General features: G+C 35.2%; 1 protein-coding gene and 1 non-coding gene across 2 annotated transcripts; both read right to left on the reverse strand.

Annotated features, from left to right (window-relative positions):
- Positions 1-270: 270 nt before the first annotated feature.
- Positions 271-27952, reverse strand: gol (goliath). The gene is given in 10 exon segments (XM_068290984.1): positions 271-804; positions 871-1263; positions 3632-3728; positions 3799-3929; positions 3931-3951; positions 4017-4134; positions 4676-4808; positions 4877-5527; positions 15905-15963; positions 27256-27952. Coding segments are annotated over 8 exon segments (1908 nt in total). The 5' UTR covers positions 5439-5527; positions 15905-15963; positions 27256-27952; the 3' UTR covers positions 271-351.
- On the reverse strand, positions 4422-4493 carry TRNAA-CGC (transfer RNA alanine (anticodon CGC)). Its single transcript has one exon. It is a non-coding gene; the product is annotated as a tRNA-Ala (tRNA).
- Positions 27953-27968: the final 16 nt, after the last annotated feature.

The following is a 27968-nucleotide window of genomic DNA, read 5'->3' on the forward strand; positions in this document are numbered from 1 at the left end:
TTGCTCTACTTCTCGGAACTTACCTTCGTCTTTTGTGGGATTGGGATCTCCCTGAAGATTGTGGATGCCTCCACACTGTCTGCAGTGGTCAGCAACATATTAGTTGCTGCTGTCGGGCCTCAGCTGGGTAAGAAAAAGGAAAGAAAAAAAACCGAAAATTGTAAACCGATGCCAAGGCACGTGCAAATTCCTATTAACATTCGCTTAGAGGTCAGGGGGCATTGCCTGATTGTATTTTAGGGTGAACTGTCAAAGATAGGTCTAGCTAGATGTATTGATCATAAACTGTTTTATTTTGTATAGATAAATAATATTTTACAAGCACCCCTTCACTCCTTCATATTCATTCGTTTATTCATTGAGATCAACACCCTCGCCGTTTACTTGAATGGTAATGTGATCCCTGTCTCCGGCATTGACAGTCTCAGGAGCCATTCCAGCAGCTCCAAAGCGGCTGCGGCCCGCTCTTCTGGGCAGGGCACGCAAGGATATCTCATCGCTTTCTCGTCGCATAAAACGACGTCGGGTGCGAGCAAAATCAAAAGTCTCTGTTTGCCTTTGACGTGATTGGGCATAGGAGGCATCTGTTAATTGCTGCAGGGCATGCGAAGAACTGGAGCGACGCAATTGATTAACCTCTTGAAATTGTTGAGTTGCTGTTGTTGCCTCGCATGGCACCTGCTTCTCTTCCTGTGCCTGTATAGATGCCTGGCGTTGACGTCCACCAAAACATCCAGTGCTATAACGACCATCTGCCGAGCGCGAACGACGATGACGCGCCGAGTCACGAGCACTTAGGAGTTGCTAAATAAGAAATCAGGTTAACAATGTTTCGCCAATGAAGGGGAAAGGTTTTCCCACTTATCTTACCTGTTGCATTTCATCTTTGCGTAAACGTCTCAGTCCTTGTTGTTCCTCTAGCTTATTACTCATCTGGCACATCCAATCCCTGGCCTGTCGCAACGACAAAGAACTCTGCGATCGCTCTGGCAGACGAGTGGGGAAAAGAATTTCCCTAGCGCCTACCACGCTGCCGCTGTCGAGAACAAAAACGCGTGGAAAATCTATTACGAAATCCCGACTGCGAATCAACTCCGCTAAGGCGCTGGGGCGTGACGGTCCAGCAGCCGTAGCACTAGCAGTGGCGGTGCCTCCATTTGTGGGCGCCAGTATAACATTTGAGGCCGCATTTGCATTTGCATTTGCTGGCACTACAACACGTTCCGGTTCATACTCCAAAATACTTTCCTCGCTACCCAGAAACTGCAATCGAATACAAAATGAAGACATAGACAGACACCTTTTCGATTCAATTTAAATGCGAAAGATACAAGGAAATGGGCGTTTACCAAATTGAAAATCGATTTACAGAATGGTTCTTTTCAAGCATGGGAAACTGTAGTGTTTGGTAAATCAATCAAGCAAACCAAACTTCCTTTACTTCTAAGCATATGAGGGAGAAGCAAAACAAGCAACAAAAAACACTTTTAAATTCAAGTAATTTATTTCTTATATTCTTAAATATGCTTGAGTCCACATTTACTTTCGAGTTTAGCCAGGGAGTTGAAATCATACGAATATGAATGCTTATAGCAATTTAACGATGCTGTAATGCAGGCAAAGATGTAAATACTTTGGAACGGCAATGGCAACTAAAGAGTTTAATTTGTGTTGAACTTATAAAAACAAACTAAAAGTGGAACGAAATCATATTTGAATCTACAGCGAGTGAAGGGGTTAAACAGAGGTTAAACTTAATCCTTTTACAAGTAGCTCTTGCATGTTCTAAGAGTTCACAGTTTTCTAAAAATTAAAAGGTCTTAATTTGATACTCAGAATAATATAAATTACCTTAAGTTACCGATTTAAAGAGCAATGATTTGAATTATGTTGCATACAAACATGTGCTAACTCGCTTACTCCTACAAACCACGAGCACTCTAGCGCCGCCACTGACAAACGGCCAATTCCGCCCTTAAGACCTGCCTATGAATATAAGTTTATACGCATAACTTAACTATTTTTAGTCCAATTTTAAGGAAATTTTGTGAATTGCTAGATATGGCAATATTTAATCATTGTACCAACTTTAATTGGGACAGTTAAAGTATATGGGAAGAAAATCGTTTTTATTCAGAGGGCGTTGCAAAAATTTGAAATAAACTTGCTAAGAGTGCAAATTACACAAGCCTACATATCAAATTTAAGTTCCCTAGGCTTAATAGTGTCAGAGATCAAGGTGTTATGCCGACAGACGGTTGTACATGACTAGTTCGACTCGCCTGTTAATGGTGATATAGAATTTATGTTGTTAATGAAATCCAAAATGCTTTCCACTGCCTGGTACATACATACATTTTGAAGACTTTTGGAAACAAAACTCTCATGTACTGCAAAAGGATTCTCTAAACATTTCATAAAATTTCTCTCTTATAAATTAAATCGAATCAAATGTACACATATTTCGCAAACAATAAACAAAAATGAAAACCATTGAAAAATATTTATAATTAAATGAAGAAAAAAAAAACTATGTAAAATAGCTAATTATAGATTTATTCAATTTGAACAACTAAAAGCAAATACTTTGGCACCTTCGTAATGAAATATTGTTTAAACATTTATGCATAATGTGTGCTGCATGTGATTGCATATTTTGCATGAGGAGTGTGTTCGGGTGTGAGATGGGGAGAGCATGTAATTTCTCATTTTGCCCTTGACTAGCAAAATAGGCGCTGGATTTTGCTACAAATTGTTTGCATTCAACATTACAGCTACTTGGCTAGGCAATACAGTTTATCGTTTATCGTAAACATACATATACATATGTAATAATATATATATGTATATATTTAGCATATGTAGTTAAGTTAAATTATAGTTATTGTATTATTCTTAAGTATTTCTTTTCTTGTTTTTTTGAGTTTCTTTTATGTTTTTATCGACAATTGGTACACTTATGAAATTAGATTTAGATATATGTATGTATATATAACTTAGAACTCTATGCGCTTTAGGGATACTTCCGTTATCAAGTTGAACTTCTAGCGGTAATTTTCAATGTGCGTGGGTTGGTTGGTTTGTTTGTTTGTTTGTATTGTTTAGAAACTAAAATTGAAGTCTTCTTATCAGCATTCTTTAAGTACAAATGTAGATCTAGGTTTTGTTTTCTTTTGGGCGAGATGTATTAGTTAACTTAAACATCAGTCACCTGATGACTGGCAGTACAAATGATTGCATGGGGCATTGTGGCAGGAGCCGAGTTCCGCCTTCCACGCTGAGGTTGGGGTTGCTCATGGCTCTGACTCGGAAACTGTCCCCCAATCATTTGTGGATTTTGTGTTATAAGGGGCGTCTGCAATTGGAGTTGGAGTTGGAGCTGGGGTTGCTGCTGTGGGTTACTACTACTAGGACTACGACTACGCAGTTGATGATGATAATTGCTGGCACTAAGACTACTGATGTTGTTGCTGGCCTGCGGCAGGGCCACTACAATAACTGGCACATCCTCATCGGAAGCCGATAAAGCCTGAAATTGTTGTTGTTGTTGCTGTGGGGGACTAGCTGCAGTTGCCAATGCAACTGGCGCATTATGCTGCGGACTTGGTGTTTGATAGATTTGATCACCCACCACATATCCATAGAATTTTAACACATCCAATTTACACATTGGACAAGTGCGATGCTCAATAAGCCATGGATCGATGCAGTTCTTGTGGAATTCGTGCCTGCAATTAAAAAGTATACAAATTCAGTTAAATTTTGATAGTTAAGTACAAACATTAAAACTTTACTCACTTGCAGGGCAAAATTCGTATGATATCAGATGGTTTATAGGCTTCAATACAAATGGCACAGCAGTCGCTGTCCAAGTCTTTTTCGTCACTCATTTTACCCGTTTTCGTTGGAATTTTCATTATAGCCTTTTTTCGTAACAGAGCAGAGATTGCGCTACAAAAAATAAAAAAACCGTTTAGTAATTGAAAGTTTTAGAATTAAAAGTGTTTTAGTCTTACCGATTGTTGGTCTTTGGCCTGCATATAGCGGAATCTTTGTATATAGTAGAAAATAAGCCAAACCAACGAAATAATCATCAGAACAATGAATGAGATCGATACAAATAACACAGAGGTTCTAAAAATATAAAAAGAGATGAAAAATTCAATAATTAAACCAAATATTGTTTCAATCCTTTATATTCTAGATGAGTCCAGTTTTTTTGTTAGTTCTTCTAATTGTAAGACTAAAACTGCCGAAACGATAGCTTAAAGAACTTGAAATCTGAGTTATTTTTACTATTACTATTTTAATTGATTTCCACAAACAAATGAAAAAATAGTAAATATTGAATAATGCTTTAAACTTCATTAAAATAATTTGAAAGAAAAAAAAAGGAACTACAAATTCCAAACACTATCAAGTGGAGACGCCGGGGTTTGAACCCGGGACTTCTCACATGCGAAGCGAGCGCTCTACCACTGAGCTACGTCCCCATGATACCACGGCATGACTAAAGTGCCAATTGATATAAGTAAACTGCTTTATGTACAGTGTACAGAGCACACTGCTTTACAAGTGTCGATAAAGCAGTGTGTTTGTAGAAAAAGAGCTTAAAGCTTGCCTTAAAAGCTCGTTATCTGGGCGCGAAATTCAAAAGAATTGAACGTTTACTTACCGATTTAAACTGCTAACAGTTCTGACACCGCGACGTCCTTCGGTAATCCAAATGGTCACATTATAGCCTTTGTCCACCGTATTGGCCAATTCCTGTCCAATATTCTGGTATGTTATCACTGCTGCAATGTTGCCTGTGGGAAAAATAAACAATTTAATCATGGTTTGATATGATTTAGCATGGATATACTAAGACACATACGTGTTTTGACCTTAATTTGCATCTTCTCCAGCTGCATCACCTGTTTGTCATTGTAGATGATAACTCCGACGGCATTGTGCTGATAGACATGTTTAACCTTATCCTCGAAAGTGCAGCGACCACGGCGTACCAGCGCAATCCAGGTCACACCCTTCTCTGGCAACGAAGAGCCCAGTGTGCCGTGTATAAACGGAGTGCAAGCATAATCATCGGCAGCATCATCCGCCGTGCTAATGTGCACCAATCGACCGGTTACATTCAGGACACGACCCTCACCGTAACGTGCTTGCTCCTGTGGGAAATCCACAGTCTGAAATATATTATCATGATCCACATACGACCAATTGAGAAAGGCATAGTTGTAGATATCCGAAGCCATGCGATCATCAATGCTGGCAAATGTATGGGTGGCATTAGCCGGCCGAAAAAAACGCTCCAAATCCTGATTGGCAATCGACATGGCTGCTACCAAAGTGGTTGTGGTAGTGGTGGATGTTAAATGGGGCAAGCCACCCAATAACAACACAATGCAGGCTAACAAAAGCTGTTCCCGGAAGTACATGGCTGTGTAACTCGATGTGTGTCTTTCTTTTTTTGTCTGTCTAATCACAATGCGGCATTTACTCTGGCCCAAAGTCGAAAAAGTACTAACTGAAATGATACAAAATAGTAATAGACGGGTGAATTTTTTGATTTCACTTATCAGCCGCGTTAAGTGGCTGCCAGCCATATTTGATCATTTATAACCATTTTTATTTTTGCTGTATTTCAAACTTAAAACATTGATAAGTAAATTTCTTATCAATAGTGCGCAGTTCTTTGGCACACGGTGGAATATGTGGATGTTAAATATATTTACAATTAACTTCTAAAATATTACTAAAAGTTAGATTAAAGTTGTCTAGGTCAAGTTCAGCAAATGCCATGTTAAAGCATTGTGTGTAAGAGACAGAAGAAGGCATTTTAGGCCTTAAGTGACTTATATATATAAGTTGTACTTTATCCAATATGTCAGAGATAAGAAATTTTGTAAGAACATCGAAATCTTAGAAACTACAAGTGCTGCTTATGAATTTTAAGTTGATTTTCTACTTGACACACTTGACACTTCACTTGACAGGGTATACCAAAGTCGACTCGACGACGTACCTACTTTAGAATCTTTTACCAAAACGAAAACTGAAATGAACTCTTTATTAAACCTAGCAAACTGATTTAGCATAGCAAAATGAATAATCAAGAAGTAACTTTATCTATAGCATATTTTCGCTTTTTGACCATAATACTTATATTCAACTGGGCGGCACATTGCAAATTTTGTATGCATCGATGCATTTTATTTCAACATTCGGTTGTTGGCATGTGGAATGGCTTGGACAAGGGCAACTGACCAGCTTGGCCAGCTCTGCCACATTGCCAACCAAACCATTTAACGGAGACAAAAACAAGCTGTGCCAAAAAAATGAAAAAAAAAAGGCAACAACAAAAATAAACAGCAACCCGTGTTGCCTGTTTAGGATAATGACCCTCGCAGTCTGTGAATATGTATGTATGTATGTATCTGAATAAAAGTGAAAAATGGCATGAATTCATATTTACTTTGCTACACATGCAAGGAGGTATACACACATACACATACCACATACATATACATTTATTCATTTTGTACATTTTCTTATTTTTTTTTTTTTGGTTTGGCTTTTGATATTGAAAACAATGTTCATCGTCCTTTTGTTGGTTCGCAATCAGAATGTTAGTAAAATATTTTGTATTTGGCTTCAAATTGAAATAAAAAGTGGTCAACTGAATGTATATTTGGCAAGATAGTTGAATATGCAGAAGTATGTAGGATATTTGTTGTGCAGTTTCTCAACTTTTAAAATTTATGTTAACTTGTGGTGCCAAAAACAAGGTTTACTTTATTCTTCCATGTTTTTAAAAGCAAAATCAGATGAATGTTTTACAAGAAAACAAAAATTGTATCTCAATACAGTTTAATAAAAGAGTTTTAAGTGGAGAGGGGATCGAAAGTAACTTCGGAGGAAGCTTACAGTTCTTAGATTTCGAAATTTGACTTTAAGGTTTAATATTTGGGATTTTGTCAAAAATTTCCCTCTTAGTGTTTCGTAAAAAAAGGAAAAGTATATTTAAAAACAGTTAAGAAGAAGACTTAAAGTGGATGATAGAATTAAATGGAAAATCTGAATTTTCGTCTCCGTAATTTTGGTTATTTTCGATAAAGGTATAAGTCTTTATGGAAATTGCACGACTTCTTCGAAAATTCAGAATTAAAAAAAGGTGGAAAAATCCTAAAATTTTGAAATATTATTATCCGAATCCTGAATTTGTCCATGGTCATGGCAAATCAAAGAAAGTGCCTCAATTGGCAGGGGCAGGTCTCGCTCAAAATTGTGGTGGGGCAAGGGAAGATGGTATTTAGAAGGGAATATTGTTCTTAGATATCGAAATTTTAGTATTTTCAATTGGGTATTGGTATTGGCTCAGTCTTAGTCTTATATTATTGCATTTTTGTTACCAATACTTAAAACTATGATTACCTAAGTCGTTAACCTTTTTATATTTCTTTTGCTATGTGCTCAAATAAACACATTTGGGTTGTGATATTAATATTTACAGCTAAGACTTCATGCTAACCTTAGGCCCTTTATACTTAGGATAGACATGGGAAGCTAGTTAATTACAGTTATTTAATGGTAATACCATGTTTTTCATGTAGGGAGCAAAAATTTAGAAATAAAACCCATTGAATGCACAAATATGCGAATATATATTTTCAGGCAAAATAACATTTAGGAATTTTGGTAAAAATGTATTATTCGGAATATTTTTCATTCCAATCGTGGCAAATTGATTTGTTTATTGTTGTGGTTATATGTATGTACATACATATGTGTGTGTGTTAGTATAATATACATTTATAAATACACATATGTACATAGGTGTGATTGTTGTCGTTATTGCACTTTTCTTTGTTTATATTTTCGCCCAACTGTTTTATTCATTTTGGCAAATCGCCAATACAATAAAGTATTTCCCCACACTTCCCACCATAAGTATGCCTCTAAAATAGCATATTCTTAATATATATACATATACAATATACTTTAATTTGTTCTCTGTGTCTCTCGCTCTCTCTCTTTTATATATATATATTTTTTTTTTTTTTTTTTTGATATATTTCTTTGTTTACTATAGCAGCAAACGTTAAAGCTTTTCATTCACTTACAGATCTACAGGTGTCTCTATTTTTAGTTAATATTGTTTCTTGGTTGTTTTGTTCTTTTGTTTGTTTTTATTTCATATCCAAATGATTTAAATCCAATGTACAAGACTGAAATCTATTGGGTTGCTAAATCTATATGCTTAATAAATAATAATTTCTAGTAGTAGTAGTTTCTAGTAGTTTGTTGTTGTCACTTTCAACTTGAATAAATAATAACATAAAAACATTAAAAATATAATTTTGAAGTCGTCTTTCTAAGTCAAATAAGTAAATTTATATAGATAATTAAATACATAAGTACTTAGAGGTAAATACTTTTAAATTACTTCCTCATTCAATTCACTTTTTCTGCACAGGCTAGAAGCATTTAAAAGCAAAACTATTGAATGCCAAAGTAAAAATCGCATATCTAAATCTAAAAATAAATGGTAAACATTTCGATAAGTTAGATTAAATATACATAAATATATATATACTTATGTTTGTGTATGTATTTGTATTTATTTCGCTTGTCTGACTGTCGGCTGGTGTATAGACTAAAACGTGATTTGGCAAAACGTGCTGCGAATGATAATGATTCATTTATGTTTATTATTCTTCAGTTTTTGTCTTTCCCTTGTCTATTTGCTTCACATGTGTTTCGTTAAATAAATAAATATTTAATTTGTTTGCCGCTTTGCATATGAAATGAACCAACAACATGAGAAACTCTACACACACTTCTCTTCGCTGTCGTTTCCTCTGGCCCATCTGGTGACCAAGGAAGTGGCCAGCAAAGATTTGATAAAGGATAATCAAAAAAAAAGGGTCCAAAGGTAGAAAACCAATTAAAATTGAATTAGCAAATTGTGCAAAAATTATCGGAGTTTCCAAATTTTCATTCATTTTTGCGCTCGCGCTTGGAATTTGGAATGAGGAAGCTAAAAATTTCAAGTGTGCCATAATTTAAACAGTATTTCATAAAAAACTTGTTATACTGAAAAAAAAAAAAATGTTTTTAAAGTGAATATTTTTGTATAATTTGCAAAACAAAACTATAGAAATTCACAGAGAATCTTTTTTTAATGCCTCAACAACTTTTTTGAATATAGAGAAAGAATATAAGTTTATAGATATAACCTGTCAAACTGAATATGGCGAAAGGTGATTTTGACCATATAAACTAAGTTAGTTAGACTTAATATATAAACAATTTTCTTGTTTGAAGATTGATACCGTCTTTGAAAAGGTTTGTAACTATCTTTGTTAAAAAATTGGAAACACAGATATCTGGAGAGATAGTGAGCCTGAGGACTCATAGTTGAATAAAATTTACATAACAAAAATACTTGGATTATGGGTAGATATATGTATATAGGTATATATATTTATAAGGTTTCACTTAAATAGCATATATTTTATATCTATTAATCATGCCATAATGCAATAGCAACGTTCTAGGAAGACAAAAGTGAACTACAACACTTTCTAACCCAACTTGGGTGGGAGAAACCAAAACTAATCAGGACAAGGTGATTTGATTTCTGTATGCTCTTTTTCTAATTAACTTTTTACCTTATGAGCATACACCTGCAGAAGTAACATTTGAGTGATTCTGTTGCATTTAATGCGCTCTGTTGGCTTATTTAATGCATTTCGCTGAACTCTAAATAACAAAACCAAAACAGGGGGGGACAAAAAAAAAAAGGGAACCAAATTCATGGCAAGCTTAGCACGAAAAGGAAATATGCACTGATTATGAATTTAATTTCTGGCGCTTTCCCATCCCCTTTCCCCTGTATATGTACATATGTATAAATGTATTTCGTGTTGCGTATAGACATATGTACTTAAATAATACATAAACAATTGCAATTGAGTAACAACAAAAGCTGGGCAACAGTAATTAGTATTGTGCAAGCAACTGAAAACTGAATTATCTCGAATTGGACTTGCGCCATTTGGCTTCACTTTGATATCTTTGGTTGATTGTTGCAGTTTGATGCTCTTGCCACGATGCTTCAATTGCATCACAAGCATTTCAATTTGCTTAAAGTGCTTCGAGAGAGCTAAAGATGCAAAGTGAGAGGGGAGACAAATCAACATTTTGTCTGATTCAACTTTATTAGCAAAATTTGTCTGTCTTCTTCTGCTTTAGACTCTCTACTTGTGATCTATCATTAGCAGTTGAAATAAAAGGACACTCAAGTATATTGACACGACAGGATGCTGACAGCAGCTGCCTCTGCTGTTTCGTTATCCTTGTTGGCAAAACGAAGTGAAACGTTCAAGGCTGCCAAGAAAGTATTAGATTGGTAATTAAGGCTTGACCCAAATCCACAAACACATAACAACAAATGGTAGAAAGAAGTCAAAAGTTTTTCAACTTTTTTTCTTCTAACCCTTTACAAATTTTGGTTAGAAGTAATAAATAAGCTTATATATACATATATCTCTCTCATATCATATCCCAACGACTTACTTTTCTTTTGGAAAAATATATTGAAAAATCAATAAATGAAATTGATTTATACCATGTACATAATAAATTACAATTACTTGGAAGTTTACTCAGAATGCCACAAAATATTTTAGACTTGAGTTTAATTTCAATTTTCAAAGTTACTGCTATCATTTTTCACTTGCCTGCGGTTTAGTCATATTCGTATCGTTGGTGAAAAACCACAAGCAAGTGGAAATTAAGTATCACACCAACACACACACACACACACACACACACACACACACCCCCACAACGACAGTTACCAACTATGTATACTATATATCGTATTTATGCAAATGCTTTTCCAAATGCTTCTATTTACATAGACCGAATGAAAATTTTTTTTTTTTTTTATCAGCGTGGTAGTTTTCTTAGTTTGTTGCCTGTTTCTTGCAATTCGGAGACGCTGTCTATGACTATAACTCAAAATTTTTAGACATGGGCGTAGCCATCTATGGGAACGGGGCTCTACAAGTGAGAACCTTATAATAAAAGACCTCTACTTTTTTTTAGACCTCATTGTTTTTTGATTTTTTAGAATTATTTTTCGACAAACATTCAAGAGTCATAAACCTAGGGGTTAAAATGAAAAGCTTTATCAAGTTTTTAAAAATAACAAGCAGTCTCTGGTGGGTCTTGAGGCGTGACTCTTCCACGCACTGAAGTCTTTACTTGCTGTTGCCACATGACCTTTCTATCGTTGCAGTTGTCTAGGGTTAGGCCAACAAAATGTTTTGATATCAGAAGAAGAAAAAGTTACCTTTTAGTTACTAGAGTTCCAAGATTTTGGGATTTTCTAACCTTAAACAAGTCTTGGCCCAAATAACTCTTTTTGATGAACCAGTTCACCGACTCATTTCCCTATGTTTCAATGGCGCACTTGTCAACTGTACTTACTGACTTACTTGTTGACATAGCTTTCTGACTCACTTATTCAGTCTCAGTTATTACAATAAAGACAAATTAATTCTTTTTTGAGGTCCCTAATTAGTTCTTTTTTCGTCCCTGTTCAGTTCTTAAAGGCTTGTTAGAAGGATACGTTAATTTAGCTTGCAGTATGAATAAATTTCAACTAGTAAGTCAATGAACAAGTGAGTCAGAGAGTGAGTAATTTGTTCGATTTTGTTCACTCACTCACAAACGACCCAAAACTATTGTATATCATAGCAATACTTCGCTTTTGAATCCAACCAGGCAATTGGAATCTTCAAAGTGAGTTGTCTTAAGAAAAACTAGATTTCTTTTAATATTCGGATGGTGTGCATTAACACTCTGTTCCGGGGTATTCATACGAAATCACTTCCATCGATTTTGTGTTCAGTAGAAATCTTAAGGTTGACACAGCTGCCCATTTGGCCACCCCCTCGCTACGCCCCTGGGCTTAAAGAGTGCAAGGCACAATCTCACTATTCCTGCCTTCGCGTTGTTCTCTTCTATATGCTTTTTCACTGTCAGCTGCCACCTTGTTCTGGCAGTGGTGACTGCTGTTCCGCTTGTTTGCATATTGCAACATCTGTGCAAGCGAGACCAATTTAAAACATATCCCCACACATGCTCACACCGACGCACAGGCATACACACCCACACATCCTCTTCATATTTCTTGAATCTAAAAATATATACATATCTCACACTATATTTCTTTCTCCTCGTTTTGTGTTGATTCTTGTGAGTTTGGTATTTCACTTAAGTTTGAACTTCAATCCGATTTCATTACTCATATAAATGTTTTACTGTCTCTCCCCTCTCCCATTTAATTGGTCACATATTTGGCAAATTAACACTTTGATCTTTTTCTACCCTTAGAAGGGAGGGGGAATGGCAAAAGATATTCTTTTGTGTAACTATTTAAACAAGTTCGCACTAATTAAACACTAAAGTTCAATTTCTTATCAAATATTTAACAAAGATCACTCAATACCTAAAATAAACAGAATATAAAAAGCTTTTCCTTTGCTAGTTTATGCAAGTGTCTACTTGAATTTGAAATCAAGTCTTATTTCCTGTATATTTTAAGACAATCCCAACCAAGTAACCCCAATCAAAAAAAAAAAACAAAAACTATAGCAACCAGATCAAAATGTAGTTCTTGGAGTATTTACAGGAAATGAACGTATATATAGAGATGAAAATCTCTTTACTTGTTTGTTTTATTTTGACACAAATTGAAATTGCTTTGCCACAGAAGAAAAAAAAAAACAAAAAATAAAAACTAAGGGAAACAAACTCTGAAAGTTTTCGATGAAGCTGCTTCTGAGACTTCCTCTTAAGTTTTCTGCAATTGCGGAAATCTAAAAACTTGCCACTTCGTACTGAGAGGCAGTGTGTCTGCTGTTGCTTCTGCTGCTGCTACTGATGTCTGACATGGACATAAATTATTTACAGAATTATAGACAAAAGAAGTCTAAAATTTGAAGTTTAAAGTGAAACAACGAAACGTACAAATCAGCATTATTTCTTCAGTTTGTTAGATGAGTTCCCAATTACCCAAATCTTGAAGTTCTTTAAGTTTGCGGTGCATGTATATCTGCACTTTTGCTTTCAATTTCAATTGTAAAGAGACGGAGAGGGGGAACGAGCGTTAGATAGTAGCCGCATTTGCAGTAAGTAACTAGAACTAGAAATGGAGCTTGGCTCAGTCGTGGACAGGTTTCTTTTGATTTGGCAAATGCACTGCGAATTTTCATTGCTGCGATTCCTCATAAAGACAATTGGCTTCTTGATTGTCATCAACATTTTATTTATTCGTTCACGGTCAACTTTGCTTTGGATGCTTTGTACATCATTTGTAGGTAGGAAGACAGGGAAAACAAAAAATCAATAAGGAAATGTGTTTAAACTTTTTTAAAAAAAAATTGTCGACATTATGCGGTAAATAAATATTTATGGGACATGTAATAACAACTATCAATTTTATAGCCCGGAGATGGCAGCGATTTCAAGTTTCTTCTGCATTGTATATCACAAACAGTTAGAAACGTAATAAAAGTGTTTTGGAGTTGTAGGTGCGGAACAGGTAACATCTTCTAATAAAATGCATTTGGTATATGTAAGTATATATTTTTCCAGGTAGCTGAAGCAAAGACATGGAAATGGAACATAAAAATATTAACACCAGAAACACATGCGACAAACATTGGAAGAGAAAGAATGAAAATAAGAATGTTAAAGAGAGAGATAGAGAGAGACAAAAGACAATGAAAATCACGTTCACAATAGTCACGTTAAAAGGGGGGCAAAAACCAAAAATAACTGCAGCCGACTTTTCATTTATTTCCCTTGGCGTTGCATTGGTTGGTTCTTGTTGTTTTTGTAAGTACCCCATGAATAGTGGGTGCGGCTATGGGGGGAGGAATTAAGGCTAACAACATGTGTAAACCAGCGCCCCGGCGATGTCATAAATCTCCACACACCTTGCCTTGGTCCACCCACAAGCCAACATTCCCAACCCCTTTCACCCAGTCGGAAGCAGACTTGGTTTGGCATTTTGGTTTGGACTCGTTGCATGTCTCTCTTGCGCTACCCTCCCCACCACAACCCACACCCAACTAGGCCTGTGCCTTCCTGGCATTAGCCAGCCACTCGAACGTCAGTATTGTGAAAACGTGATTTCCGCTATTTGCCCGCTACAATTGTTTACATTTACAGAAAGTTAATTCCCCACTTCTTTGTCTTCGGCCTTTATACAGAAAAATGGTTTATTAAATATAGACAAATACTTGTTTTAAATTAAAAAATCTGATTAGAATTAGCCGACATTCTGTTAGTCTATCTTCTGGGCCTATTCGGATAAATATTCTTAAGTTATGTTTTCGAATTATCTTTAAATTTAATATTTCTTCGTGCCGAGTCGGACAGACAACTATATAATGCAGTTTCTCAAGTGTAACTAGTGTAATTCATGGAAACTTAACGAGGATAGAAGGTTTTTGCTGATGTCTCTCGTTCTGCACTTAATGCATAGTGAATAATGCATAGTTTCGATCTATTTATGGCATTGTCAACAGCAACAAAGCCCACACACTAAGTATGTAATGGGGCAAGGTTGACAGTTCAGTTCCAGGTCACCCCATATCAATTCTTTTTTCTTCAGAAATCAAATTTAAATTGCATTCGAAGCTAACTTTAACCTTTTTACAGTTGTTTTTATTGGCCTCTCCGATGATAAAAAATTCTGTAGGACATACCTATCTATACATAAGTGTCATGTGCTTTTCATATTCTATTTATAAACCCTTGTATATATTATTTATTTGTTGTGTAGTGGTCCCAACATCGGCAACAGCAAGTGACATAAAAGAAAACACACGTGGCCTGACACGCGCTATTCCCTGCCGCCCCCCTTGTCACCTGTCGTTCCACTTACCACCCAACTCACCCATCTTTTTGCCATTAAAAGCCCTGCCACCTAGCCACAATTGGTAAAAGACACTTGTTTCATTGTTTCGCAGAAGAGTCGAATAAAAGTTCGGGAGTATTTTTTATATAACACTGAATTTAATAAATATCGTTTTCATATCAACATTTCAATCTGTTTCTAAACTAGAGGCACGTGGCTACTGTAATTGATAAATAAGGAATTCAAATGAAATTTGTTTTAAAGAGAATTTTTAGAACTAGAAAACACTCAATATAAACAGAGAATGTACATGAAGTGCTGACCTCATATACCCACGCATAATGTTCATTACCTGAGATGCTATTTAATTGAATCAAAAAGGTGTATACATATATGATTTTTAGAGAAACAAAAGTTTTTATTATCTAAATATACCCTTTGTACCAAAAATATTTGATATTTTCTCTGCTTTGTACACATTTTTTGCAAGTTAAAAATGAAAACAACAAATTTATCTAAAGTTCAATTAGAACTTTGTCTTTTAAGGTTTTAGATAAGGTTGAACATTTTTTAATTATTGTTCTATTAGTTCTTCGCACAATGTTGTTAATATTGTTGGCCTAAAACAGATAACGTTTTATTTTTGTTGTTGTTTCTACGCCAAAAAGCCAACAAATGCCTACAAAAAGTCGTTTTTTGCATCATTTAAATTAGCCAACCGAAAAGAAAAGTTAGATAATTATAATTCCGACTTGTTTTTGACGGAAACATGTATCTATTTATGTATGTATATCATTTGACTTGTTTTAATTAACTGACTGTCACGAAAGTTGACACCATTTATTTTGAAATATGTAAAACTAACTACAAATATTTGTAAAGTTCAAACTTTCACGTCCTAGTTACCAGCATTGCAATGTCAAAAAAAAAGTTGAAAACATTATAAAAGTTTCTGGCTCTTACCACAATTTTCAATTTCCCTTATTCAGCTGGCCAGAACTAGTTGGTTTTGTCCACAAAAACTGCAATTAAATCAACAATCAATAATTCAAATTAAATAAAAAATCAGTAAAAATGTATGCTGGGGCTTATATCAATTAGTAAATCATTGTTATTTAATGAGTTGTTTAAATATTTTATTTGACAAATCAGTGCCGGATTAGCTTATGCTACGGGCCAAGTGCCAAGTGCCATGCTCTTAAAAACTCTTAACTTTGCGAATCTGTAAACAAACTTTAATTGATTTTCGAAAGTTATATATCATTTTAATACTTAATACTTATAATCTACGTAAGAGAGGGAAACTACTGCCAAAGAACAGCAAACTAATCCAATATATCTTAATTTTATTACGATCAATTTTAATTGATTTCTGAAGTATTTGAAAAATTCATGTCTTTACTTTTATGTTGGAATAATGTCTAACTTTCACAATGGCCCTCGCGCTGCCTTAGTCCGGCACTGTGTTAAAGTAAGGAAAAGGGTAAAACATAGAGAAAACAATGAATTTTAAAAAAAGAGGAGGCCACAATTGACCTTAAACCCACTCAACTCAACATTTTCATATAGATATTTGTTCAATATTGAATAAGTCAAGTATTTATAGACTTTAAACCATCTCCCACCAATCCACTCACGTTTCGCTTTTGATTTGTTTAGTGTTTGCCACTTGCTGCCAAAACGTGATGGCAAAAAAAAAAAAACAACCAAACATTAGTTGAATGTATGGAACGACCGCACCCCCAAGGATAGATAGGGATAGAGAGACATTAATACCAACATTAGAGACGTGCAGCGTGCGCGTTAAAATGTTTAGCACTTGGTAATTAGTAAGTCGCCAGCCAGGTCCCAATCCCAGCCACCAAGACCAACCCACCCACCCGTAATTCATGCTGTGTGTCAGAAGAAGATTCCGTCATAGCTATTGGTATGGCAACGTGCTGGCGATTTGCGTGCCCAGATTGTTAAACAATATTGATTATTTTTTATACAATGTCGATGTATTTAATCATCGTCAAAACCAGAGGATTCGCATTTTGTATCCAATTAGCGAGAGGGAAGCTCTTTATTTCGTTTCTGCTTTTTTTTTCTTTCTGATTCACTTTGAGTGCCATTTTTATTGATATTCAATCTTTACGCACATATCACACAGTCCACCTTACGCTCGTGTCGTACAATTTAATTAATGCACAATTTGTGTTTGAAATCATGTAGACAAATAGAACAGGGTATAGAATATACCCTTACTTGCTAAAGAGTAGCAGAAAGTCATCCCCTACACATTTGACTTGAATTGATTTAATTTGATTTGAGTTGCTTTGCGTTGCTTTGCTTTTTTTCCCAATGCGGAAAATAGTTTGCCATCGTCTCTTGATGCTGTCGATTCTATGTATTGATTCTGTGTCTCGATACTTTTATGCAAATGAATGGAATGCTTTTGTCCAGTTTGTTTGGCTCTGATACCACTTTTAATTTATTAATTTAATAAACAAGGTGAGTCGGTCCGTTTTCGCATTTTATTTTTTGTCATCCGTCATGGTATCGTTTTGCTTCCGTGTTCCCTGTTTTCTGTGTGTGTGTGTGTGTGTAGTCAATCTGTATATTGTTATTTGCCAATAAAATGTGTTTGCTTTCTATCTATCATGTGCAAATTGGTTTAAACAAGTTTGATTTAGAGGGGAAATCGATATCTATTAGCTAGAATCTTGTCTCATGAGAGAGAGAGAAAGTTGCTAATGACTGGAAAAGTAATTGCAGAAATTATTGCAATTCGTTTGATCAGTTTTCTTTTTTTAAGCTTTTGTTTGCTTTCAATCCAATCAAAACAAATCGATTATTTGCTTGACCCTTAGCAACGTCATTATCAGAGAGGAAAAAAAAGACTATTTTAGGCTAATTCACTTTACCTATTCATAGTTACTTTCACTTTGGTTTGCAGTAAATCGATAAAACCAAAAGTTCGAGGGCAAATGCACCTAACAAATTGATTTGGTAGACTTACCAAACTTTATTACTATAATAATCCGAATAACCTTAGACATACATACATATGCACAAACTAATTGAACTGACTGCTACAGTAGACATCTAATAACACGTAATAACCTACTACGAGCGATATCATTGAAACTTGTGTGTCTATATAAAGATATAAGTATGCCCTTGCCAAATGGGTATATTGGCTTTAATCAGGAGGATGTGGCACCCTCCTAACAGGAACCTTCTTTGCCGGCATATAAAATAAGTTAGTTCGGCCAAAAAGATCGAAGTATTAGATTCATCAAACAATTTTGTAACTTTTAAGCACCTTATACATTTAAACCATCTGCAAATTTCAGTAAGATCATGATGACATGCTCATTTGATATGATCCTCTTTTAAAAGTCAGTGAACTGGTATATGGAAATCGCCAAAATGTATGAAAAAGGAGAAATAATCTTTGTCTACCTTATAAACTATATAGTCACGACATTTGGTCCGTCCGTTTATTCGTTTGTCTGTCCATTTGAACACCGACATCTTGAATAGCAAAACAGCTAGACACTAACGAGAATGCTCAACTTTAATAAAAATGTTTTATAATTTTCCATTTAATTTATTAAACTTGTTCACACAGTCAATACTAATTATCCTCCTTGATGCTTAATCCTCTACTTTTACTATCTCTCTCTTGCTTTTTCTGTTAATTACAAAGCATTGCAAGTGGAAAACAAAAAAAAAAAAAGGGGGGGACCAAGAAAATAAAATAAATATTTTTCTTAAGCGTACCAAGCCCCAAGCAGCGTTTGTCGATCGTTTTCCACTTCAACACGCATCTGTTTGGAAAAACACGCTATAAAAAATTTAAGAAAGCATTACAACAAAACAATTTCAGAGTAAAACTGTCGACAGTAGACAAGAAGTGGGTGGGGGGAGCTCGGTTGGGGAGGTCGCCAGACCCTACCCAACATATTGGAGGAACAAATTTGTCGCTTTAATTAACGCAACGCTGCGGAGTTCTTCACCAAATTGGTGTTGAATGGAAGTGAGTGGTGTGGGTAGTGGGGGGGAATGAAATGTGAAAGAAGCGCCCCAAGACGGCTACCATGACAAGGATGGACGCTGTATGTAAGTCCATTTGAATGACTCACTGAAATATTTTACAATTCAGTTTTCAACATGCAAATGCGTCTCCTGCAGCGTTGGAATTGAGGCGCCTTTTCACTTGGATTGGTGGTTGATTTCCCAGCAAGTTAACTCTGACTATGAACACGCCCATGTCTGCAATTGTGGGAGTCTATGTGACTCACAACTTAATGAGGTATAGATTCTATGTACTACCTCCAGTTTATTACTGTTTTTTTTTCCCCTCCATATCTATATTGGACCATATTAGACAACATTTTTTTGTGAACAGTGACAATCAGTGGCAAGTGTCCGTATGCTAGTAAAATACACATATTATTTTTAGAGATAATATTAAATATTTATCCGTACATCGTATCAACATCGATACCTTATCAGTTCCAAGCAAACAGTTTGAACATTTTTTTTTTTGCTTACTAATTTCTGTTTCCAAAATGTAATCACTGTTTGTTACATATACATATGAGAATCTTGCTCCCATTTCGGTTACCTATGACTTATATAAAAATATTAAAAGTAATTTAAACTTCTCTACAGAAAGCAGATCGCAGTCCACATGCATCCATAACGAGGTTTGTATACTTATTGTGTGCTACCAAATTCTTGACTGATACCATCATTAATGTATATTTTATAGGGCAGAAATGCAATTTTTAAGCACTTAGAGATAATACTATTAAAAAAAAAAACCCACATTTTTTATCTAAAACCCAAGAAGATCAACTTCTGATCAAAATTAAAACCGGAAAGAGAGAAGGAAAGCGATTTTCGAATACCCTATCCCATCCTGTACACTTGCCTAATGTAGTATATTAGCGTAATTCGGTAGAATACGAAACATATTTTCCTAAGTTATCAACTGTTTGAATGTATTCAAATCCAACATTTGAGACTAGAATACCAAACTAAACTAGTCAAACATAGTCATTCTACTTAAACCCAGTCTTTGCCCATTTGAAGTCCTAATCTTTAACAAATTTTCTATAAAAGTGTCTCCTGGTGTCTTGAATAAGTATTCAAAGCACACTAAGTTGCCAAATGAATAAAATATAGAATTCATTTGGCGATGAAAGAGTGTTGAAAAACCTGTATATTTGAAGTGTTCTAAGTTATCAAATGATCCAAACATTCATTCCTTCGGTTTCGTTTTCTTTTAAATTTTTAAAAATTCATTGAAGTAGATGCACGAGTATTTGAGTATGAGTACCTACTTTTTAATAAGCACTCAGAGTAACCGAAGTTTTGAATGTATTCATACAGCTCTAACAGTAATAACAATGAAAGAAATAATAAATAACAATAATCTTATGAAAGAAATTGATATTATTGCCTATAAAATGAAACTTATCTTAAATCAGTAACTAAAATTAAGATGGAACTTTTTGTTGAGAGAACAATTTTGGAATAAAGTGTTTCTTTATAAAGTTTGGTGATATATTTTTCCACATTAATTAAGAAATTATATCTAGAAAGCTTCTTTTATCCCAAACACACATACGCACATACACATGTTCACAAATGTTTCTTATGTTTGTATTGAATACATGTCTCTTTGGGTATTTACTGATTGAAACCAGAGCAAACTTCACAACAGCTGTGCAAAGGCAATGACAACTGGTTTGAGCCAAGTCAGTGGCCTCAGTCTCAGTTTCAAAGTGAAGAAAAATAAATTGTGTTAGACAAAAGTCAAAATTAAATATCATGCCAGTGGCTTTAAACGCACTTGTCTATCTCTCTATCTTATAATGTATGTATGTAAGTACATTTTCATTTTTATATGTATTTATTTATATTTAATTTGTCCCGCTAACGAATTGCCATGACATGCGTTGCTAATTTCTCTGTCTGGGTGCGAATATCCTAAAGTACTTTATACTCATACGTATGTACATATATATTCTTTTTCTATACCATAAGGCCATAGTCATTGCCATTGCCATTGCCATTGGGCACATCGCATCATCGTTTTATGACTTGGCTGCTGCTCGAGGGGTTTGTTAACTCGTAGCCCAAAGGCATTTGAACTTTTAACGGATTCTTATTCTATCTGTCTAAAGTTCATTGTTAAATTGTTTTTCCCATCTTTTCTTCAACTACGAAATAATTTATTTCACTTCGTTTCTTCTTTGTACACTTGGGCGTGTGGATAATGTTCAGTTCTTGGCTAGTTTTTTAGAGGATAAGAGAAAATCGATTGGTCCAATTGTTTTTTTGTTTTTACTCTTACGTGGGCAACAAAGTTCGCAAATGTTTCTTATCGCATATTTAGTATTTTTCATTTAAAATTAAATGAAGCCAATAAGCCTGGTTTTCATCAATTGACTTAACACTTGCAAAAATTGGAAAGCATTTTTTGTTTTTTGTTTTTTTTTGTTGTTGATATCGTGTGGGCGACTCTTAAATTAAGTTGAGTCACCTGTAAAAACAAAATTAATATGTCTTGATTTCACTTTTCAAGTGATTGATTTTGAGGGAGTTCTTGAAGCGGTTTTTACTTTCATTTATAACGGTTATTTAATGAGTGTCTTCTCTCTCTCTCTCTGTGTGTGTGTGGTGTATGTTGAGGCGCGTGTGCAATTATGCCATAAATGCCTTTCCAATTAACATAATTTACACTTCACGCTTGAATCAACAGTGAGCAAAGGTGGGTGGCAATCTTAACTTAAATAAAAAAGACTCTGACTCACATTTACCGTTCAATTTGTGGGCTTAAAGTGTAACGCATTTGAGTTTTTTTTTTGCTTAACTATTAACTTATTTCATCATGCCCACCTCGCTATGTCATTCTCGGTCTGACATTTTGAATGAGCCATTATCATAATCTTAACCATCATTTGCTGCTAGCCATTTCGTGTCACAGTTCCGTTAAGAAAGTATTGCAACGAAAGAGATGGGAATGAGTAAGAGAAAGAGAGTTAACCATTTGATTTCACTATTCGATAGCTATTCTCATTAACCATTAACCTGTGTGTTGAGAAATCGCAAAACAACAGAAAAAAAAACAAATAGAAATTGCGTTGAGGTCAGAGAACTATGTACGTCAAACCATTGGCAGAGTATCGAGGGAAATGTACTTCCCCCAAAAAACGAGAATCTAGGCTCGACGTTTCCCCCTAAAGGCTGATTTTCCCTACCAAAATTAAGAGCTTGATTCGTCACTCTGTTATATAGTTAATTATGATGTGTAAACACGAGATTTCGTGGTCGAGAAGAGTATTGTGAAGTCGTCTCAATGATGCACTTACTTCTTTTTTGGCCCAACAATTAAAGGTCGTCATAATTCCAAAACTCACATATTTCGCCTATAATTTTCAATGGCCCAAAGTGTGTATATTACAAACTAGTTGGCTTGGCGCACAAAACCGGTTATGTAATGCACACATTTATTTATAAATATGTATTAATATCGTGTTAGTCAGCCATTGTATATACTAGTCAAATAATACACATTAATCGTACTCATGAATATGCAACAAACCAAACAAAACGCATCATCTGCAGCAAATTCAGGGACTTTAGAGTTAGAAAACAAAACAAAAAACCAAACCAAATACAAAGTTCCATTTCATGTAATAAATCACTAAATTAAATTAGAATTAGGCTTATCTGCTGGAAAAAAAAAATAAAACAAGTTTGAGGCGTCAACCATGAGTTCAGGGCAAGGGCAGCAATAATTATAAATAAATTAGCGGTGAAAAAACCTTTTTTTACACTACACTTATGTACATACGTATATAAAGCTAATCTGTGAATCTGTTTGATTTGGACAGACAAATAATAAATATAGACCACGAGTTCAATTTAATGAATTAATGCAATAATAAACAATTTGGATTCGTTAACATTTTTTTTGATTAGAATGAAAGAGAATGTGTGTGTGTGTATGATACTTTTTACGAGTAAACCAGAACGTGACGTTGTTGCCGGTCATTGCTGGTTTTAACCTTACCATCTATGAGGAACTAGACCCACATCTCTCTCTCTCTCTCTGTCTGTCTGTTTGTCTGTTTTTAGCCGGGTTTGGGGCCTTAACAGATAGCAGCTGGTTTTAAGCTGTTTCATTTCAATCATGTGTTATTTTTTTTACTTGTCTTACGCCTTTCACCGTCTCTCACACACACACACAGACACATTGATTGACGTCAGATTTTAAGTAAAACCAACTCGAACTGGTCCTCTGGTGGTGGTCACCCTGTACAATTAATATTTTGTCAAATGATTTTGCACTTGATCTATTAGATCATTATGCGGAAGGAAGTAAAAAACTTAAGCTCTCAAGGCAGCTTCCCTCTCTCACACCATCAAATATTTGTATTATATGTGAAACACACTCAACAAAATGCTATTTTTTTAACAAGAGTTGCTTAAGAAGTTTGGCTAAATGGGACCGGAAGTAAGTATTTGCTATTATGGCTAAATAACTAAAATAAAGATATATACCAAAGTTTTGTTTATATTTTCATTTACTGGAATCACAAGTCTTCTCTTCTTCATGTCCTTGTGCCTTGTATTATTTCACGTAACCATTAAGGATATTTTCAAAAACATAAGTTTCGTGGGGTAAACTCAGCTTTTATCGTGTTCAACTTTTGGGGTCACATGAAACTACATAATTACAACTACCAAATGCATGTGTAAACCATGCGATGGGGCGATTAATGTAATTAAATAAATATATATATAATATGTATATATGTATCTGCATATGTATGTGTAGAACATGTGCTTATATTGTAGGTATTTTTGTATGTAATGTAAAATGGATTTGCCTCTGGCACGAGAGAAAATGAAGCTGCAAACTGCACAAAAGGTTGGTCCATGCGATAACACAAACATTTCAGGCGATTAAAAATTTAAAGCAGATTTTCCCCTGACTGACAGGCAGCAACTTCTGTTGCCGCTGCTGCTGCACTACTGAAGCTCAGAAGTTGACTTAACGGCATGGCCACACATTGCATGACCAACAAAGATAATGCGAAACCTCAGCCCCCCCTTTCAAATAGATGTGGAGAAGGGAGTTGCAGGCGTAGAAAGCAGCTAATTGACTTTTGTGGGTGCTACAATTGTTGGGTGGAGGAAAATTATGAATAATACAAAAAGAGAAGCGAAATACAGACCAAAGGCACAGGACAGGAATGTGTCTTAAAGCTTTAACTGGCATCAGTAAATCCACTTCATTTCACCCACACCATTCCCCAATGCTCTTGATGGTGTTTCAGAGTTTACTCTTGTTAAATGGTAGAAAATGAAAAGGGAAAATAGTTTTTCTACCTAACACGTACGTACGTGTATATAGACAGGTACCAACTAGTTGCCCCCTTTGGTACAATTTGCATGAACAAGCTAGTTTGTAACCCCCTTTTATATCAAACCCATCCCTTGCAGCTTTCTACTAACTCTCTATCTCCAGTTGAGAGGGAAACATGAGAAACGATTAAATACATTTTGCACTTAATACCCCAGATGATTGCATTGCATAGGGAGTGGGTGGTGATTGAGAGGGAGTTCATTGCACTTTACCAAGGCGATAAACATTGAGAAAACATCATATACAAACAGTGAGTGAGAGAGATGCAAGATAGATATTGGCATTGGCCAATAAAAACATACCCAGATTAATTAGCCGAGAGGAAAAAAAAGATGTAAGAACAATCAAGTTAACAATGTCATTCAGGTGAAAAAGAACAGATCCATTGTTGCGGAATGCGGAAACGTTAATGTTTACTTTTCTTCAGTTAAAGACTCAAAAGTCAAGGAATTTACCTTAGATTGGAAGGTTTGTGTTTTTAAAATATTCTTACTTATTTGTATTTTAGTGCTTATTTTTTCTTGCATTTTCTAAGCCACCTTCTTCTTATGCACTATCACTTTGTATGTGCATCTCTAAGAAGTTTGCAAAGTGCATGAACAACCGCCTTTTTCTATGATAAACACATCCGCTCTAGATATTAGTACAAGAATATTATTTCAATGTGACCCACTTGAGAGAAATGAATGAAAAAATTTCAAATCTATGTTAACAGACACGACTTATAAATACCCTTTAATGGAAATAGGTTACTTGGTGTACTATGAATAAAGATTGTTATAGCGACAAGTATAGACATAACTAGAACTAAGCAAAGACAAATTCACTCAGCCATATTCCTAGTCACCATAAATCTGTCTATGTATATTAGAAACCCTTTTCCCCAATGACTTCAAAGTGTCATAAAGTTTACAGGGTAGCTTATAAGTCGTTTCATGTTATATATTCTGTTAAAAAGTATATACAAAGTGAAAACAAAAAGTCAAGTCGAGTAAGATGGAACAAAATATAGTATTATACGAAGGTATTCCGCTTTTGAGGGACACTGCTTTAACGTTAAGAGGGTGAGAAGTGATAATCGAGTGAATTCTTTAACATATTTTTAGAAATTTTTAAAGTTACTTTTAAAAGTATTACAAACAAGTCCTAAAAAGTGTTATAGGGTGAGATTTAAACAAAATTAATAATTGTCCTAAGACTTTATTAACTTGGCTGCTGCTTTTGAAGCCTAAAAACGGTTTCCAAGTTGCAGTTGACGTTGTGAACTGCCAGTTTTTATACCTTATGAAGTCAAATTGATATATTTGTTGTTCTAAACTTATTTTTAAACTTTTTGTCAGGCCATTTGGTTTCAAAGGTTGACTAATCGTTTGAAAAGTTAATCAAATCTAAACTCCTTGTACAAATTTTTCCTGAATTTAGGGATTTTCTCATATTTATCATTGTACATATGTCATCAAAGTGTTGTCGTTGGCAACTTTCACTATTTTGCCAAACTTGAACAAACTGTCAATTGCAATTCAAGTGCGCTCCACATGTTTCTATGCCACGCCTGCTGCACCCAACCCAAACCCCACCCAATTGCCAGACTGGCGGATTAATGCCAAAAAGTTGAATTGCATCGACTAAGTTCTTTGGATGGTTGAAAAATCCCAAACTCGTTTTGTATTTTTTGTGCATTTTTTGTTTTTAAGCGCTGCAATTTTGCCCATTAGCAGCTAGAGAAACTGTCAGAGGAGGAGGAACACAACAAACTAAGAGTCTGGGAAGGCAGGAGCAGTAGAAGGAGGTTGGTAGGTGCATAGGATACATACAAGCGACACAAATTTCGTTGTGCCCAAAACGGAAAAAAGAATAACAATGGTTGGTCCATTGTGAAGCAACAACAACAACAACAATAGTAATAATACCAACAACATAAACCAAAAGGAAGCTTTATCATTGTTGTTTTCAGTTAAACTAGATAGATGTATAAATGGAGAGAGAGAGAGAGAGTAGGAGAAAGCTTTGCGCCTGCGTCAAGCCTTTCTCTCCTTCTCTTCCTCCCTCAAGTGCTTCGAATCTTTGTTTTTGTTGATGAAAATCGAAAAGAAAAACTGTCAAAAAAGTGTACTTTGTTGCTGATTTTTCCCTTTTTTTGTGTTTCAATGACAATGACTCGTGCTAGAACTTAGGTGGGTGAGGGGACGAGAGAAAAATCGACGGGTTGAGTGACTCCTGCTGCTGCACTTGTTCACCTAACTAACTTAATGAGTCTCATTACAAATCAGATAAATGAGATTCAGGGGATAAACCTTAAATATCCTGTGACAGTTGAAAGGAAACTACAAAGGTGGATTCGTGGGGGGTCAGTTGGGGGGGCGTGATGGGAGTTTTTGTGATTGTGGGAGCACTAGCCGCTAGTCGCGTGCGTTTTTATTGATTTTTCCCACAACGCAGCGGGGACTTTCGTTTGTTTTGTTTTTGATGTTGTTGTTGCATTTATATTACATGCGTGTTGTGTATGCATCAAGCTTCCTGTTCCTGTTACTGTTATCCCCGGACACACACACACACACACACACACACCAACATGCAACAAAAAACACGAACACTCACACTCAAAGTTGAAGAGTTTTACTAACTTGGTTAGTTATAAATGAAACCCGGCCAAATAAAAGAATGGTTAAGGAAAGCGAGTGAAATGAAAAGAGGTGCAAAACCAAAAATTCTTTTGTCCTTTGACAATGCCAAAATTTATTTAGAGTGTTGCTTGGAAAAATGTCAAAAATAATTGCCAAACTGAGGTTTCAGACATTTCAGGTTTTCATTTGTGTCTCTTATCAGCATATGTATGTGAGTGTAACAGGTACAGTGTGCACTAGACTATGATGGAACTTACCTATATAATGTGTGTAAAGGTGACAACTAGAATAGAAATCTGGTTCTTCTACCCAAAGAATAAGTTAATTTTTTGTTGGCGTTAACCCAAAAAAAAAAAAAAATATATGCAAAAAATACACCAAATTGAAATCTTGTTGTTGTTGCTGTTGTTTTGTATTGTTGCTGCTGCTGCTGCTTTAACAGCTGTTTTCGGTTGCCGCACTCACATCAACACACTCTCACACACACACACACAATCGCACACATGTATACGAAGGGGCCACATAAATAAACAAATATATTTACATATGTTTTTATGTATATTTCTGTATTTAATTTTCTTGCTGCATATTGTGGTTAAAAAATTTTCAATATTTTTTTGTAGAATTTTGTATTTTTGCACACGCGTTTTCTTGTTTTGAAACCTTATCTCTGTTATCTTACGCAGTTGGTTTTAGATATTTCACTCAGCCAAAACCGCGGAGAAGTTCAACTAATTTTTTCACTTTTGTTAGCCTTTGAAAAAATCTTTTTAATAAATTTATTTGTTTGACATTTGATTTCGAGGGAGCAATAAACAAACTAGAAGCACTACTAGCCAGCACAGCCAGAGGGGCCCCAAGCCGGACAAGATATATCTATGTATGTATGTATGTACGGATGTATTTGCTGTGTTGTTATCCAACTCGAACTGAACTCGAAGAGCAACTGATTCGAGCAGCTACAAAACAA

Source organism: Drosophila tropicalis, unplaced genomic scaffold, assembly GCF_018151085.1.
Source record: "Drosophila tropicalis isolate 14030-0801.00 unplaced genomic scaffold, ASM1815108v1 contig_593, whole genome shotgun sequence".
NCBI classification, from domain to species: domain Eukaryota; kingdom Metazoa; phylum Arthropoda; class Insecta; order Diptera; family Drosophilidae; genus Drosophila; species Drosophila tropicalis.